This window comes from Mytilus edulis, chromosome 13 (genome assembly GCF_963676685.1).
Source record: "Mytilus edulis chromosome 13, xbMytEdul2.2, whole genome shotgun sequence".
In the NCBI taxonomy this organism is placed as follows: Eukaryota; Metazoa; Mollusca; class Bivalvia; order Mytilida; family Mytilidae; genus Mytilus; species Mytilus edulis.
Window position 1 is genome coordinate 53,281,167 of NC_092356.1, and position 19,137 is coordinate 53,300,303.

General features: G+C 32.1%; 1 protein-coding gene across 4 annotated transcripts in view; it reads right to left on the reverse strand.

Annotated features, from left to right (window-relative positions):
• The window catches only part of LOC139501386 (multifunctional protein CAD-like), a 106,580-nt gene that overhangs the window by 50,256 nt on the left and 37,187 nt on the right, over positions 1-19,137 (reverse strand). For 3 of the 4 annotated variants that reach the window (XM_071290434.1, XM_071290433.1, XM_071290431.1), the window contains exons 1-15: positions 13,409-13,513; positions 13,176-13,302; positions 12,161-12,430; positions 11,167-11,225; positions 10,758-10,841; positions 10,296-10,437; positions 9,600-9,771; positions 8,808-8,993; positions 8,217-8,318; positions 7,545-7,695; positions 4,655-4,786; positions 4,003-4,236; positions 3,287-3,508; positions 2,352-2,540; positions 1,633-1,878 (exon numbers count right to left, since the gene is read on the reverse strand). In XM_071290434.1, the coding sequence (XP_071146535.1) occupies positions 1,633-1,878; positions 2,352-2,540; positions 3,287-3,508; positions 4,003-4,236; positions 4,655-4,786; positions 7,545-7,695; positions 8,217-8,318; positions 8,808-8,993; positions 9,600-9,771; positions 10,296-10,437; positions 10,758-10,841; positions 11,167-11,225; positions 12,161-12,430; positions 13,176-13,281 (2,295 nt within the window). In that variant the 5' untranslated portion in view covers positions 13,282-13,302; positions 13,409-13,513. Of the gene's footprint in view, positions 1-1,632; positions 1,879-2,351; positions 2,541-3,286; positions 3,509-4,002; positions 4,237-4,654; positions 4,787-7,544; positions 7,696-8,216; positions 8,319-8,807; positions 8,994-9,599; positions 9,772-10,295; positions 10,438-10,757; positions 10,842-11,166; positions 11,226-12,160; positions 12,431-13,175; positions 13,303-13,408; positions 13,514-19,137 lie in introns of those variants that run through there. The other variant, XM_071290432.1, reaches the window with a different exon arrangement.

Here is a 19,137-nt window from a genome sequence, read left to right on the forward strand (position 1 = left end):
GTTGGACATGTACACCTTACAGTCCTTCCATACACAGAATATACTAGCCCTATTGCTTGTAGTATCTGAGATATGGACTTGACCACCAAAACTTAACCTTGTTCACTGATCCATGAAATGAGGTCGAGGTCAAGTGAAAACTGTCTGACAGACATGAGGACCTTTCAAGGTACGCACATATCAAATATAGTTATCCTATTACTTATAATAAGAGAAAATTCAACATTACAAAACATCTGAACTTTTTTTTCAAGTGGTCACTGAACCATGAAAATGAGGTCAAGGACATTGGACATGTGACTGGCGGAAACTTGGTAACATGAGGCATCTATATACAAAGTATGAAGCATCCAGGTCTTCCACCTTCTAAAATATAAAGCTTTTAAGAAGTTAGCTAACACTGCCGCCGCTGCCGGATCACTATCCCTATGTCGAGCTTTCTGCAACAAAAGTTGCAGGCTCGACAAAAATTGAAAATTTGCACTTCTCCTTTAGTCTGATTTACTGTAATGTTGTAAATGAAGCATCTTTAAAGCATCCCTGACCAATTTATCTAAGAAAAAGATATTACAACTTTACAGGCTAGGTGTCAAAATACTAAGTAACCTTCCATTAATACATCAAATGTAATTGTATTGTTTAAAAAGAATTTCATACACCTGAACCTTTATTTTTTTTAAACATTTAAACCATTGCACACTTTTGCTTTTAATGACTTTTAAAATGTGGAAGTGCATGCAATTCCCAAAACTAGCCCAAATCAAGCAGTGCCACTTGTACACACAAAGACAAAACAGTTGTGAAAGACAAAATCAGTTTTTTTCTTGTCATTAAATGGACTTGAGCCATGCAAGAGTTTATAAAGAGTTTGTAACTTTTTTTTTTTATGATTTTCATAAAATTTATCCTGCACTTTATTCAAAACATGAGCAGAACAGAACAGAAGTCACTGTACTGTCTTCTTTCAATTTTAATCTGCAATCTCAAAATAATTTTCATCTGAACATAGCTGCAAAATTATTTAAAGAATAAAGTGTAAAAAGTATTAAACATATACTCGGAAAATTAAATATCCATCTTGCATGGTCAAAGAAAGATTGGACACATCACTCAACACAAATTTTTATTACTTTTCATTTTTGTCATGATCTTTGCAACCTATAATAATATCAGTGAAAACTGTTTTTATATTATTTCATTCTAACCATATAAATATTATCATATTGCTTGACAAATGTTTTAAACATTTCTTTACATGATAAAATGTTCTAACATCATGAACATGGAAGTCTAATGCAAAAGTCTAGATTTTAAAATGTTTGGTAAGGGAAATAACTCTTTATGTTTTTGTTTATTGGATCAAAGACATGTCTTTACTGTATATTAATTAAAAGTCACTAAGAATCTTTCCTTCATTAAATCAGACTCTAAATTAAATAAAAATGTGGAAATATTCCTGTAAAATATTTGTTCAAATTCAATTTAAATGTTTTGTGCAGAGAAAAACATTTAAAACAATTGAAATATAGACATGTAAAATAGAAAAGTTAAAGATGTTACCACTTTTTTTAAATAACAATTATCAAGGAAATTTAAAATATATTCATCTCTTTGGTTCCCAGTAGTACTCACCTTGGTAGAAACCCTTGAGAACTTCTTGAGATCCCATCGAGGAATTTTGACAACACAGTAATCCAAACTAGGTTCAAAACAAGCTGTTGTTGGTGTCTTCTCTGAATTAGTGACAGAGTTCCTGAGTTCAGGAAGTGGTATACCAAGAGATAGTTTAGCTGCTATATAAGCCAGTGGATATCCTGTTGCCTTGCTGGCTAAAGCTGAGCTTCGTGATAATCTGGCATTCACTTCTATTATGTAGTACTGAAATTATACAAACTCTGTTTACAACTATTTTTCTTTTAAATGTTACAGAAACATAAGCAGTCCTTTTCTTATATCATTTTTTACAGAATTGGTCTAACATATAATTTAAAAAATCAATTTTGTGTGAAGAATAAAAACTAAACAATCGAATTTTTCAATAAAATATGATAAGATAGCTCTTTAATTTTCTCTCAGGAAATAAATAGAAAACAAATAGGTGACAAAATGCAAGGGATAACTGTTTAATTTCTAATAAGCAAAAGAGATCAATTTACTATATATCCTTTAAATCTATAAACTTAGATTGTGTCAGTTATCTCCGAATATAGGACTTAGTTAGTTTTCAATTCAATATTGTGGACAACATTCGATCTACCTTAAAAGATCCTCTATGAAATGTTCACATTTAACAATGTCATGCCATACATTATCTTGAGAGTCCACTTTATGAGTACAGAAAGGTTCATTACCTCATGAGATTCAGGATTGAGAGCATACTGTATATTGCACTCGCCGACAATGCCGAGGTGACGTATGACTTTAATGGCTGTAGTCCTCAGCATGTTATATTCTGTGTTGGTGAGTGTCTGACTTGGTGCTACCACTATTGATTCACCAGTATGGATTCCTAATGGATCTACATTCTCCATGTTACATACCTGCAGAAAAAGAAAAATTTAAATACATTTTTAAAGCATTAATGCATTATTTCTATTTTGTTATAGATTCATTGGAATATATAAAACTGTTATGTATTCGTTTTTTAATATCAATTTGCTAAAAATCCCGGGATCCCTGCAAGAACGTGTATCGCCCATGAATGGATGATAAAAGTTGTTTCGGAAACAAGGGTTATTGAAGTGTAAAGCAAGAGAAAAATTCTAATTGACCAATCCAATTCAAGTATTTATAGATATGCAAATCATATAAGAATTATATATCAATCACCTAAGATATCTACTTATTACTGACCCAATCTCTAAAACAGTGGTGCCTAATGTCTCATTTTAATAATGTTTGCTGGAAACCTTGATTTTTAACAAATTTTAACAATTCATATTATATTTTTTTTAATTTAAGAATTGCAAGTCCAATGTTTTTTTATAAAAATAAAATCATTCCAATATGGGATTATATATTTTTATTTTAGAGAGGTGTTTGAATTTTATGAGATAAAATTATGAGATAAAATTATGACTTATAAAAAATAAGAAAGAAAAGAATTATTGATTAGCTATTCTTATATTATCCTAATAAAAGGGGGACAACAAAGATAGCCTTTTTTTTTAAATAGCTCTCCAAAATACAAAAACAAACAAAAACAAACACAGTAAATTTCTATTTTACAGTCATTGGGTTTCCCATCTATCCTGAATCACTGAGGAGACCCATAACATATACTCACAGTGATACAATTGTCAAAGGCATCTCTGATCACTTCATACTCTACTTCCTTCCATCCTTTTAAAGATTTGTCTATCAAAACTTGACTGGTGTGAGCAAAGGCTGAGGTCACTAAGGATACCAACTCCTCCTTGTTGTCAGCAAAACCGGAACCCAGTCCACCTAAGGCAAATGCTGCTCTAATCAATAGAGGATATCCTAGGTTTTCTGCTGCTTGCACTGCCTATTAAAAAGACAAATTATTTTGACTAAAAGAGAAATTTAACACTGTTTTGTCTTGGATCACACAACTGAAAGGGAAAAAGAAACACGAATATGAAGAAGACTCCTTAAGTATATAAATGATAAGAACAGCTAATTTGGGGAGGTCAAGTTTTGAATGATATCATTGAACACATATCTGATAGTGAGAATTTCTAGCGTTATATTTTCATTTAAAAAGGCTTCTATATGTGCCTGTCCAAAGTCAGGAAACTGTATTTCAGTGATTGTCCTTTGTTGCTGTATATTGTATTAGTTTATTGTTGATTGTACATAATCAGGCAGTTAGCATTCTTTTTTAAATTTTTGAATATTTGTCATTTTTTGCCTTTTGTAGCTTACTATGTGGTACAAGTTTTCCCTTATTGTTGAAGTCATAAGAAATTTTCTTTTCAAAAATAGTGCAAGTAATCAATTGGCACATTGATAAAATCATCTAATTTTTATTTGCTTTACCTGATCAACTGTGTATGCAGCTTCACTTGGAGCTACATGTTCATTTATTTCTCCCATCTTTTCAGCAAACACTTCCCTATCTTCTGTCCATTCAATAGATGCTACTTGTGTCCCCAAAACCTTCACATTGTACTTTTCTAATATGCCTTGTTTTGTCAATTCTATCCCACAATTCAATGCTGTTTGACCCCCAAAGGTCAACAAAACACCATCAGGACGTTCACTTTTTATAACCTGAGTAAGAAACAATATTCAGTCACAAATATCTGTCAACATTTTATTCTAATGAATGAAAAGAAAAACAAAAGGTGGTTTATTGTGTGTGTAACTGTTCCTGGCTGTATATAAATAAATATTGTAATGTTTCTGATGTAACAGTTATCAATTTGTATAAGAAAAATGTACCTGTAGGCAAACAACTGCTTATAATCTTTTAACTTTAAGGCATAAATTAGCATTCAATAAAGGTTAATTATTACACACACAACCCCTACAAGCTTTAATTGTTGGTGAAATTATTATATGAAAACCTCCCCACACACCCAACCCCTACAAGCTTTTATTGTTGGTGAAATTATTATATGAAAACCTCAAACACAATGTGAATGAACTGACAGTGGTTAATATTCAAGCATTTATGTCAATGACCTACCTGTATGACATATTCTGGTGTGATAGGTAAAAAGTATATTTTATCTGCCAGTCCTTTCGATGTCTGCACTGTGGCTATGTTTGGATTTATTAACACCGTCTGTATGCTTTCTTCTTTCAAAGCTTTTATTGCCTGAAAAAAAAAATATATATATAAATTGATAACATAACCAAAAAAAAAAAAGTTAATAGACGAAAACTAAAAAAAAACATTAGGTCATAAAATACTAAACTGTGAAATCGAAATCAAATCAACATCTTAACTTTAAATACATAGAGCGCATTTAATCATTTTTTTTAATTTTTTTTAAACTGTTTAAAGCCTTGAAAGGGAGATAATTAGGTTCTCTTTCTTATGAAGCAATAATATTTACTAGCTCAATTTGTTACTCAAATGAAGTATAATCAACTGAAAAGAAAATGTGTAAGTTGTCTCATTGGCAATCAATCCACATGTCTTTATTTTTATATGGTAAATCATAGCTGTTCAGGTTGAAATAATATCTGAAAAATTGATCATGGATAGCTGAGGATGAATTGTCTCCCCTTTGTACATAATTCTGGAAAAAAGGTGAGAAATCATCTATGTTTATATCAACACACAGTGTGTACCAAATAGTCCAGTCAAACTAAGGTTTCACCTCAAACTAATTGCAACAGAAAATGTTTAAGTTCTAATCTGTAGCATTAAGCCCCATATATACACAGAAAAAAGTCCCATAGAATCTAATTTAAGGAAACCTCAACATCAGCTTTTTTAATTTCCATAGGAAATTAACATTGGAAAGGGAAGATAATGACATAACAAGAATGTGTCCTCAGTACACGAATGCCCCACTCGCACTATCATTTTCCATGTTCAGTGGACCGTGAAATTGGGGTAAAAACTCTAATTTGGCATTAAAATTAGAAAGATCATATCATAGGGGACATGTGTACTAAGTTTGAAGTCGATTGGACTTAAACTTCATCAAAAACTACCTTGACCAAAAACTTTAACCTGAAGCGGGACAGACGGACGGACAAACGAACGAACGAACGGACGGACGGACGCACAGACCAGAAAACATAATGCCCCTCTACTATCGTAGGTGGGGCATAAAAATAATTCTTTTTTTATCATTTTTTGGTTGATTTTCTTAAAATCATGTAAAGCATGATATTTTGATGGAGTCATAAGTTTGTATTAGTCTTTATCTTACCTCCTATACATTTCTAGGAATATGATTGGTTAAAAGCGTCCTCGAGGAAACAGTGTTTATTTAATATTAGGTTAGTTGGGAGGCGGGGCTTATTTCATACACGGTTAGTAGTGGAGTTGCGTCCCTTTATATTCCATATAAGGTAATATGGAGGGGGGGTTATTTCATACATGGTTAGTAGTGGTGTTACGTCCCTTTAGAAAAACAAAACAGTACTGAGAAAAAATCTTAAAGGTTTTAACAGACGAAGAAAGTGATGCTAAAGTGAAATAAATTCATAAAACACATTTAAATCTAACAAGTTGTCATTGTTGGCATCTGTTTTTGTAGGATCAAAGGAAGTAGTTTCTTCATCTTGTTAATGCTAACTGTATTGAAAACTTGCTCATTTTGATAGGTCACTAGTCTAAATTTTACAAGTTAAGATAGTCGGTAAGACAAATTCATTACATAGAGTGCTAGTGACCTAATGTAACTAATAATATTACATCATCTTCGCAGATGAAATGTAAAACATCAAATGGGTATTTTTTTTCTTCGCATTTCTTATTAAAGAAATTGCAAAGGAGTTAGGTAAGGGCTGATTTTGGCTTCAAATTTCAGGTTCATCTAACGAAATATTTTAGAAACTTTTTAAACACTTTAGTGTCTATTTCAATTGATCTAATTCGTTTAAGTGAAAGATTTTAACTGATAAGGTCCGATTCAAGCTTAAATATGAAAAATCTATCAAATATGCCAAAAAATCATCACTTTTCAGATGTTTTTTTGTCAAAAATAAAAGTGGCCGCATCCGTGTTCATCCTCAACCTTTATATATGTTATGTATTATCATCAATTACAACTTACATTTCAATATTATTGATTGATTGATTGTTGGTTGCTTAACGTCCAGTGGCCATTTCAATATTATGAATGAACACAAAAGCGGCCAAAAAATTTGGTATTGTTTATATCTATCAATTATATTTGTTCAATATCTACCTTATTTAAAGAAACTTTAAACCACAATAAAAAGAATATATGCTTAATTATTTTTATTAAATTTAAGATTCTTTACCTCAACCATGTTGAAAAATTTAATAAATGATCAACTAAATAGTGAATTACGAAATCTAGGTTGATAACCTTTAGAGTTGTTTGCTATACTTTAAAGACAGCTTAAATATCAAGAATCAATACATTCTGTTGAAAAGAAGTGGTAAAGTTTAATTTTGTATCCATTTTTAGTGATATTTCTGCTGTTTTTGCAGAGTTATCTCCCATTTAAATGCAAATCTCCATAGGAATTTTAAAATCGTGATGTTTTATTTAGTCTTCCTCAAGTTATATGTTGTTGCACTTTTGTCTGTGTTTATTTGGGGTATAAATGCTAAAGAGTAAAACTTAAAAATCTTCTATTGCAATCACTTTAAGGTTAGAGTCAAATAATGCTAGATTGACTGGACTATGAACTTTTATAACTTCTACCAAGGACATATAGCTAACATAATATATCCCCTTGCTTTTACCAGCCAAAATTGAAATAAGTTTATCAGAGAGTAGTGTTTACAGAGGTTATTGTAAGATTTAAATATAAAATTGGAAAAATCTCTAGGTGGGGAGATTCCCATGAAAAATTCCCTAGTGTTAAAAACATCTAGTCCATTATGTCCACTCTATGTGGTCAATGAAACCAGAATATATTACCTGTGAACCCGAGTAATCGAATTCTCCAGCTTGGCCTATAGATAGTCCACCAGAGCCTAAGATTAGAACTTTCTTTGGTCTGGTACTAGCCACAGGAGGTACATGTACAGGTGTCTGTAGGGCCATATTAAGTCGGTCTTTTACTGTTAAACTGATCAAATAAATCATTATAGATATATTCTTATTCAAACAGTTGAAAAAAATCATCTTTAAATGGTAAATAAGCAATAAAATATTGAATAATTATTCCCAATTCATCTGTGAAGAATGCTTACATTTATAAATTGGAAAACTAATTTTCTATTTACAACCAAAAGGAATATTTAATATATCTTTCTTTAATTCTGATAAATGTAGTTAATGCTTTAAAGTATTAAGATGCTGAAAGTCAAAAAATTCTGTCAATCTTTTAGTAAATAACAGGAAAACATACAACTAAGAAAATGGTCTAATTTTTTCCAGACTACATTTTGACCTCTTTCTGTCATTTTATATATATGTTTTGGTGTTGAGCTGCAGTAATATTGACATATACACCTCATCCTTTATTCATATCACAAATCAGTTGATGGAATAATTGTTTAGTACAACATTTACTTTCAGACTGAAGACAAAATACATTGTGTATGTCAGATGAATAAATAGTTCAGTAATATTGGTCTACCAACCAACCTTTTGTTCCCCTTCTTGTGAGCTCTAACCTGGTCCAAAAACACATCAAACAAGGATTCAAGATCTCTTGGTCCACCCATATGTTCTGGATGAAACTGGACACTAGAAAAGTATTATCAAAAGAAATAATATACACGTTTTTTCTGTTTGTTACATATTTTTTTTTCATATTTTTTTTTTACTGAAATGAATAATTCTCAATTGTCTATACATGCTACACTGACCATAGGTTTATCTCCCCATTCCCTTTTTCTTTATAAATAAAAATTTGTCTTAAACTGTTTAGTTAATAACACTATAGTTTCAGTTCTTACTTAAATAGCGATGACTGCTACAGAAATTATTTGCCTTTCAATATTGGACTGGAAAGTTAAGCCCATAGAATACTCACTTGGACAAGAAGTTTACTTAAGATAAAAATAGATAACTCAGATTAACTTGGTTCTTTTTTTAACAAGTATGGTTTGTCTAACTTGCACATTGGGATTACCTGACAGCGATTTCCTGGCATTGAACTAGAAAGAATATTCTATTGATACAGCGTATGATTATATTTCAAATTGATTGTTGATAAATTAAAACATAAAATACCTATAAAAAGGTTTGGAGGTATGGACAACACCTTCATTAGTTTTATCATTGGCATTGGTAAACAATGGCTGCCATTCCTTCGGTAAATTTGCAACATCAACGGCAAAACCATGATTTTGTGTTGTAATAAAGCATCTGATTGTGTTGTCATAGATACATGGCTGATTGTGTCCTCTATTTCCATATCTGTAAAAAATTGAATTTGTAAAACACAGGTCTAGAAAGAACAATTTGAATTTCTTTCACTTTAAAAAGAATTGGAGATTTCTAATGCTATAAATAGATATAGCATATGTAATATGTAACCTTTGATTTTTCTCAGCTCAATAAATTCATCTTGAAAAATTCAAACAGACTTTATTTTTATCAAAACATAAACAGTTGACACAGAAAATGTCTTGCTTGTTTAAAGATATATAAAAACATTAGCAATTGCTAATGATTGAGGTATTAGGAAAGGGCTTTCTTTCTTACCACTCTCAGTGATATCTACTATATTTTTACTCAAAGAAAGCAGCAAGACCATGTGCATTAAAGTTTAAACACACCAAAAATCATGCCTAAAAACCCTCCACATTAAAAATAGAATTTTAACAACATTGTAAAAGAAGCTGTCAAACAAAATTTTTATAACAATGAAAATAAAATTAATCCCCTATTTCATATTTATAAAGTTCAGAATTTAGTATAGTAGCTTCCAAAAAAATAAAGCTTTTGCATTTACTTTTAATTAATAATTTTAGTTGTATGCATTTACAAGAATTACAAATATCATCCAAAAAAAATACACACTTCATTTTATATGTTGAAGCACCAATTGCCAAAGACAAAAGCTGATGTCCAAGACATATTCCAAATATGGGCTTGTAGTCTGCTTCTTTGATCAGCTGACTGATATTCTGTATAGTTTGTTTACACATTTGTGGATCACCTGGTCCGTTGCTGAGGAATAAACCATCATAATCTAAAATAAAATAAAAATGGTATCCAGCAATGTTATCATTTTTTACATCTTGAAATTAATGAAACAGGGCCGAAACGACGTCCTTGTCCCATGACTGAAGAATTACAAAATTACTTTCACATATAAAACATTTTAAATAAAAATGTGTCCCAAGTACACGGATGCCCCATCCCCACTATCATATTCTATGTTCAGTGGACAGTGAAAATGGGGTGAAATCTCTAATTTGGCATTAAAATTAGAAAGATCTTGTCATAGGGAACATGTTTACTAAGTTTCAAGTTGATTGGACTTGTAATTCATCAAAAACTACCTCGACCAAAAACTCTAACCTGAAGCAGGACAGACGGACAAACAAATCAAAAGTTTACTCTCAATGTAATGAAAAAAATATGATCTTTACACTGTATCTAAATGTTAACTCCCCAAAATTATAAGAAATATTCTCTAAAGCTTAACAGGTTCCCAAAACAATATCTGGAAATAGGTCAAGACTAATAAGTTAACATCGTTTAATTTGTTACCTGAGCTTTTGAGTGGATAATCCCATGGAACAACTGTGACTTGTGCTCCACGCTCACAAAGACATCGAATCTGATTGTACTTTATACCACAATCAACTGCTACTATTTTAACATCACCTTTAGGATTATAGTCCACTGGTTTCTAGAAAGATAGGATAATAATTTAGGAAGAAAACTTTGTTACCCCTTTATAAACTTGGCTATAATTTAGGAAGAAAACTTGATCACCCCTTATAAACTTGGCTATGTTGTAATAATAGGTAAATTTTATTGATATTTGTAAAACAAACAACCTTTGACAAGTTTCTAACACAAAATATAATTGGAAATTACATGCAAATTATCAATTGTGCAAATTATTACAGAATAAAATTTGCTCTGGAATTCAATCTGGAATAGTTGGTGAATTTTTACAAAACTGTTTTTGAAGCCTGCGGAATACACATGTATTTTAAAACCTACCTTTATAGACACTTGTTGTACTAAATTCATTATGTTTGGATCTTCATATGGTATAGACTCTGGATCTATTCCTTCCATAATCACCTAAAACAGTAACAGTATAGTTTTCTCATTCAGGTATTTACTGTATAGTTAGCAGAGACTCAAATAATCTATACATTTGATTTTAATTATATATAATTAAATATTTGAAATATTTCATATTACCTTTATACTCAGATTTGTTTTTAAATCTTGAAAGGGTGAAAAAGTATGACAGAAATTTAAGCAATAAGAGTCATACGTTGTATGTCATTAAAAAGATAAGATTTGATATGCAGTTTTAATGAAAAATTGAACATTTTTGAATCATGACTTTTGTCTATTCATAGTTTGACAGGTCTTCATTTTGTGGATGGCCCATACCAACCTTTCCAAGTATAGTTCCTTTTTCTCTGATTCTCTTTGTCAACATTCTTGTATCTATACCTGAAAAGATGTACAAAAAGAAACTGTTGAGTAATTCATTGATTTATTGTCTTAAACACGTATTTCATGCATAATCAGGTCTATTAGACATGTTAAATTGTTAAATAAAAAGAATTTCTTCAATACCAAGTGCTTAGCGAGAAGAATATTTCCATGGGGCATAACTCTTATTAATTATCCATCAGCACTGAGTTGGTTAGAGAATTTCATAATATAAACCCATGATACAAGTATCATAGAAGTCTAGCAAGAACTGTACACACAAGACCACTAAATTAAATGATGTAATTTTTCATAAAATTAATATTTCCTAGGGGCATGATTCTTTTAAAAACAAAAATTGATCGACAAAGACATTGCTGATACAAACCTATGATTTAAGTTTCATAATTTGTATATCCGAGAACACTAACAAGACCAGGCGGAATCACACACAGCCAAATGGACAGATGGACACCCAGTTTTTTAATGTCCCACACAACTCTTTACACAAGGGACAATCACACTTAAACATACAACAAAACAGGTACATATAGATGGTTGCAATCTTTCTTCTGTAAAAATCTTAAATGGACAATTCCCTAAAGTACATAGGTTGATTAACTACAAATCTATCATATAATGCTGAACTATTTGAATAAACCTGTCACCATATATTCATAATTATAAAGCTTTTAACCATCCAAAATTATTGCTGTATATTCTCATAATCTGTTTTTTTTGTTTAATGTTTAGTTCATAAATCAGGTCATTAGATTTCCTTGTTTGAATTGCTCTACATTTTTGGGCCTTTTAAGGCTGGCTATGCTGTATGTTAATCTCGTTGTAAAGGCCGCACAATGACCTGTAGATGTTAACCTCTATGTCATTTGGTCTCTAATGGACATTTGTATCATTGGCAATCATACCACATTTTCAATAAAACTGAAACCTACCATACAATGCTGGAATATTGTACTCTTTCAACCAATCAGAAAGAGATTTAATAGCACTCCAATGACTATACTGTTCAGAAAAATCTCCCACAATTAATGCAGCAACATGGATCTTTGCCGACTCAAACCATGTCTTCAGTCCAAATTCATCACAATCATCAGCAGGTATCCCATAATTCCCAATCAGTGGATAAGTCAAGATCAAAATCTGTCGACTGTAGGATGGATCAGTGAGGGATTCTGGGTAACCAACCATTCCAGTCTGAAATACTAAAATTACAAAATAGATATAAAGTTGTAAGCTAAAATTGTTACTAAATATCCTGGAAAATCAAGATATGTCAAACCAATTTGAAATCAAAGTAAATCTTTGTGCACCTTAAATAGAATTGTATCTTATTTTTTCATCAATAAAATTTGTTGGACCCAAATTTTTTGAAAAATTCCACTTTTATCTAATCCAGAATTTTAGGTGTCTAATTTTCCTGAGATTAATATTTCCTATTCTCTTGAAGTGATGAAGATCGTAAATCTTGGAATATTAAGACAGCACATAAATGCTTGTTTTGGTCCCCTTGGACTCCTAATTCCTAAACCTTATATCAGGGACCATAACCCCCAAAATCAACCCCAAACTTCCTTCTGTGGTTATAAAAATTGTGTTAAAATTTTATTGATTTTTATTTACTTATACCTAAGTATTATCCGGAAACCATCCATCTTTGGACAAACCTGACGATAACTCTGACGACGTGATACCAATAATTTCTGCGGTGGTATAAAAATTCTGGCGATTGTATAATTTTAAGGTCATATTGCCATAAATGTGTGTTATTATTGTCTTGCTACTTATGAATGTGTTATGATTTCCATCTTGGAGCATATAACGTGTAGTGTGACTATTAAAAAAACATATTTATCATGACTAGACACGAGTATCTTAAATTCACTTATGACAGGTCTTGCATAGTCTTTTTGGTGTTTCATTTAAGAATTGTATGATAAACTCCCTTACCAACTTCTCCTGGGATACTATTATTCGCTCCAAAATGGATTCCTTCGACTTCAAATCCATCCTCGAGAAGTAACCGTCCTTTCATTTTAGAATCAGCTGAGCCCATAAACCACGTGTTGTTGTTATTCTACAAAATAAAACGAAGTATGCTCAGTCATCGAGAAAAGACAGGCGTATAACTAAATTTAAACTGAGAGATAATTTTGTTTACTAAACCAATGTAGTATGCATACTTCCTAAAACTTATTCTTTCAAAGATAAATTGCGAACTATTGTGGAGATCAACAATTTTATGCACTCTAATGACCCGCCATTCCTAGTGGGGTTTAACCAAAGACCAGTTCACAAATCAGAAAAAGATCCGAACAGAGAAGTACACATATACATTTATATGTAGCTGTTTCTCTGAATTGATATTAATCAAATATGTTTTATTGAAGGAAAGTTATATAAATCAAAACAGATCAAATCAATTTTATATAATTCAAAAATACTTGGTACCGTCAGACAATTAATTTACATCTAATGAAAGGCTTATAACTTGCAGGGCCGTAAAGTTCTACATTGAGGCAAATGAGGCAAATGCCTCATGTTAGAAATTTCAAAAAAAAAAATGAAACAACAGATTGTCTTAATATCAAATTGTTTTCACGGAATGTGTCTAACAAGAAGCAAGTTCTCTTCACTATCTGGTCCCTGCATGTTTTTCGTGATCCATGTTTCTTTTTTACTTTTCAGTTTTCAGAGTTGATGGTCTATTGTTTGAACTTCTGTGCAGTGGCGGATCCAGGGGGTGGTCCCACGGCGCACCGGACCACCCCCATGACGAACCTCAATTTTTTTTAAGTGTCTAATTTTTTCAATAACTAGCTAATTAAACAATTAACACTTAAGATTAATCCTGTCATCGCACTAATTGGTTATGGATTACCTGGATACCTGGAGGTGTCACAATGATAGAATACGGATCAATGCGTTTCACCTGTATACATGTAATTAAATTGGCAAAACAGCTCGTTAATATGAAGAAGTTGACTTCTTCTTTTGTAAGGTAAATACAAATTATTTTTGTATTTTTAAGTGAAATTACCATATATAATTTCATTCTCCAACTAACGGAGTCTCGGTTTTAAGTTTCATTTATGTAAATTTTGAAAAAAATACAATCATTATGAATGAATTAAATTAAATTTGTTTATCTATCGCTTTGAGCCCCCCCCCCCCCTCTCCCCCCCCCCCCCCAACATCAACAGCAATTGAAGCACTGAAGTTGGTACCGGCATTTGTACAAAGCGCAACATTTGATGAAATTAAACGTTTTGTAGAGCTTTATACTGATTTTCTGAGTCCATCTACAATGCCTTCCGCACTGTGGCAAAAGACTTGCAAGTCAAATTATAGATAGCTTTGCAAGGAAACCCCGCGGAGCATGATGTTGAATGACCTGATAAACGACTCTTAAGTTTGTTAAATAAGTAAATTTTGAACAATTTTACGTAAAACTATTTTTACCGATTCGGAACATTTTAGCTAAACCTTTTTTACAGCTTGCCTTATTCAGATGGCAGTTGTATTTTGTGCTATTTTAGATTGCAAGATATTGTATAGAGTCTTAGGGACGACATCAAAAGATCGATGTAGGATAAAAAACCTAAATCAAATAGTTGGGGGGGTTGGGGGGGGGTGGGGGGGGGGGCGTCAACATTGCTGAAAGTTTTGTTAATCTAAAATCGATTTTACATATATTCCTATTGGTCAATCAATTTTTCCCAAATTAAGTTAAGAAGGGGGGGGGGGGGGGGGGGGGGGTCAGTGAAAAAACTATGTGAATTAAGTTTTTTTTATCCTTCATTGAACTTTAGATGTCGTCCCTTAAATAAAAATCAGTTTTACTAGTCTTTAAATTCCTTTACCTAGGACAAGGATTTGTTTAGTTAACCTTTTTCATACCATTCAATATTCATTTGGGACCACCCCTAAAACATTTCTGGATCCGCCACTGCTGTGTCCCGGGTTTGTCTTTTGCTTATTTATTGTCGTACTTTATGACAATAGTTTGAGTGTTGATTTTCATTTGTAAACGTGTGGTTTTGCAATGTTGCATGCCCACCGATGTCCAGATATTGTGCGAGAAAATGTTTTAAGAATATACAAGACACAGAAAAAAATGGTCGTTTGTGCATGGAGAATTGAATTTTATATTAAAGAATTCACAACTGGCTACTTTTGGTTGATAAAACTAGATAGCTGACATGGTTTAAATGAAAGTAAGGTCACCAATTTTCCGGTATCAAATAATTTGACAAAAAGCAATAATGTATTGCCATAATATTATGACCATTTCCATTGATGGGTTAAACTTGCATTAAGTCATGTTCAGACCCTTTTACAGAAAATAAAGGAATATGGAGTAAATGTGCACGAAACCTAATCGCACACAAAGTCAATGCATAAAAAATACTAATGATCAATCATTTGGTCAAAGTTGCTGGAGGGTCTTCAACAATAAAAGAATCATTTATACCGTAAAACAGGGTCAAGTGTCCCTAGTGTCGACTTAAGCAGTACTAGTATTTAAAGCATAATACTGCACTGTCACTATATTTCAATCTAGTCATAAAAATATCACCAAAGTCTAATCACAATACATAGACAATAACTGTTTAGTGTCTTTAAATATCAGCTGTATTTGTACGAGGCTAGGAAACAAGGTGTATGCGAGCTTTTAGCGAGCTACTACACCTGTTTCGAGCCGAGTACAAATACAGCTGATATTTAAAGACACTAAACAGTTATTGTCTTTATCCTGCAATTAATTCTGTATATTGTTTGTGTTTTGAAAGACACAAAAACTAACTTATTTAGCATTTATTTTCGATTTGTAATCCCTTGAGGCCCGCGTAGTAATATCAAAATCACACATTACGCTGAAGACGGGTTCGCAAAAAAAGAATCTCGAATAGTCAACAATAATACATCGCTCAAGGTGAATAATTATCTATTTTAACATAACAACTAATTTCAACAGTAAAAACAAATAACAAAACATTGTCAAATTTGAAACAGAAGTGTACGAGTTGTCCTACGCTTCAGACTTGACATTCACTATAAACATGCATGCTGAAATTGACATGGTTGATTTTGTAACACAATCATACACATTCAAGTTTTGAAATCGACAATTGTCATCGTCATTGGAATGCAACTGGAATACACATTCTGAGGTCACACAGGTTCAAATTAACAATACTCAGTCCGGCAGTGGGCGGAGCTTTTAAGCGATATCTGTATAGTATACAGATACAGCATAGCGATATCTGTAGGGCTGTATCTGTATAGTAGGACACCCAATTGCAGGATAAAAGACTAAAACAGACAGACAGATCCGGTATTAATGATTATGAGAATTACGAATTTTGCTTTGTCCTACATATCGGTCTTTTAATGTTGACCATAAAACCAGTCTTAAAATACAATAAATCTATGTTTTTGCTTTCAGACCAGAATATTGTCGAAAAAAAGCTAAAAATTAATTGCAATTCAATGTCAGAAAGAGTCTGGGAAACGCTCAGAATGCACGATTTTGCGTTAGTTTTCTCAGCGCTTCTGGGGGCCTTGAGCGGCCCCAGTCCCCTCGCCAAATTTTTTTCGCCTCGCTCCGCTCGGCGATATATTTTGCCTCATTATTTGAAGAGGCTAGTTACGTCCCTGACTTGAGGGGCACCAGAGTCCGCAGAGATACATAAACAAAAAAAATTATGATTTTCTTTGTTCAATCATTAATGAAAAAGAAATAGTGGAATAATATACCGCTTTTAGCAGCCAGTATTGTTTAATTTGATCAAAATATAAAACTACTTGAGAAACACCCATAATGAATTATTCACTTGCAAGTCAATTTAGTTTAAACATATTTTATTTGCAAAAGTAGCAAAAGGGATTGTACACAAGTTAGAACAACATTAGTGACGTCCTCTCCAAAGTCAATAATTCGACCTCATTGAATCCGTATTCATGTGACCTTCAATTTAACCCTTCAGCTCAGAAAGAATGTGTATGCACGAATTATGCGTGTTCATGTATTAGAAAGTTAACAATGTCAACAGTGTAAGTGAAACAAAGGTAAATCATTTGATTGACATCCAAACTGCTATATGGGTCATATTCCAAATCCGTCCATATTTTTGTACGGCTGACCTGTGAGGAAAATACTACTTTATTATCATTTGAATGTTGTTGCCAATCATAGTGCAACGGAAGTTCAACTGGCTAACTTGCAGACTGAGAAAAATAAGGAATAGAGTCGTTGTCAGTTTTCTGGAAATCATGATCAAAGCTATAAAATGACCACAAAGTGCATGGCCATACTCAACTTGAAATTACCATATTTATCGTATACAAAATTAAACTTTTTATAATTATCCCGGCAAATCATCTTACAATTTCCTGTTTAAAGATGGAAAATACAATGTAGATTGAATCAATGATATTATAAAGGCTTTAAATAGTAGTTGTATTGGCTATGGTTTCAGATTTATCTTAATGTTTTTATCGTATTTGATATTTAGTCAACTACATAACGAAAACGGGTTTGCTTGCTGTAATATAGATTCTAACACACCCTTTATTTTTATCTAAAAGAGCCTCAGCACAAACTTTACATATAATAGGTATAATAATGGAAATATAAAAAGATAAATCTGTAAATAATATCAATAGACTAGTCATTGACATATAAGTAAGTATATAGATAAGTAGCTCCGTATTTTTTTAGCTTGTTCACTTGGTAACGGGATTTTTTCCCAAGACACCAATGGGTCATCATGGCACATCCGTATCTATATCATCATTATAATCAATGTTTTGTTTTTTATAGGGGAAAAAACGTTTTGAAGTTAAAGTATCAGTTGTATTAAAATATATCCCAAATTCCGTAATTTCTGTTATATCTCTTTGTGCATTTAAAATGATATTCCCAGTTCCATTAAAACCGCAAATTTTAGATTTTGTTCATACAAATCCTTGGTTCATATGAATTATTAAGAAGCCGACACATCCCCTTTTGTTTGAAAATTAAAATTGAATTACTTGAATTGACATTAATGAAAATAAAGACCGGCTTTCACCCCTTAAATAATACAGAAAATGGCACTTTTATGGTTAACACCATTTGACCATTCCTGCACTGTAAAAATGGTGTTTAGATCCTAAACACAATTCTCAGCACATCTTTTGTGCACTTTTTTTTACATGTTTCGATCTAAACGTGTCTCAGTACAATGTGTTTAGGATTGTGTTTAGAATCGTGTTTAGCTTAGAAAAATGTGTTTAATTTCTATACACTTTCATTTTTAAACGTGTTTAAATTCACGTCATGTTTAAATATTATGTGCTTACTGAAAAATGTGCTTAGAAATTAAACACAATCCTAAACACGTTTAGATCTAAACATGTATCACAAGTGTTTAAATTCTAAGCACGATATTTACAATGTGATAATGATTTATACTGTGTTGTTTTCATTTTTTTACAGCACTGAGTCGATACCTCTGCTGGTGGACTATGAGTTCCGGAGGGTATCAATAGCCAAGTAGTCAGGATTTTGGTACTAAGTGAAATGATTTAGGACAAACTATCTCAGTTTATTGCCCGTTTATAAAACTTTAAATTATAATGAAACTAAACTTTCAACTCTCTCAAGCAAAGTTGGCCTCAGATGGATTTTGCTATATTTCAGCCAATTTTAGTTTATACTTCTCTGTTTTTGGTCCTTATAGTTATCCATCCTTGACTTTAGAATATTCGGCGTTGAGCGTACTTGGTAAAGGTAAATTCAGAATAGCGCTTCGAACGCATGAAAGTAATATTACGTGTTTTTTTTTCTCCATTTTTTCAGCACTATGTCGATATTTATGCTGGTGGACTATCAGTCCCCGGTGGTATAGTCGGTAGTTCGATACTT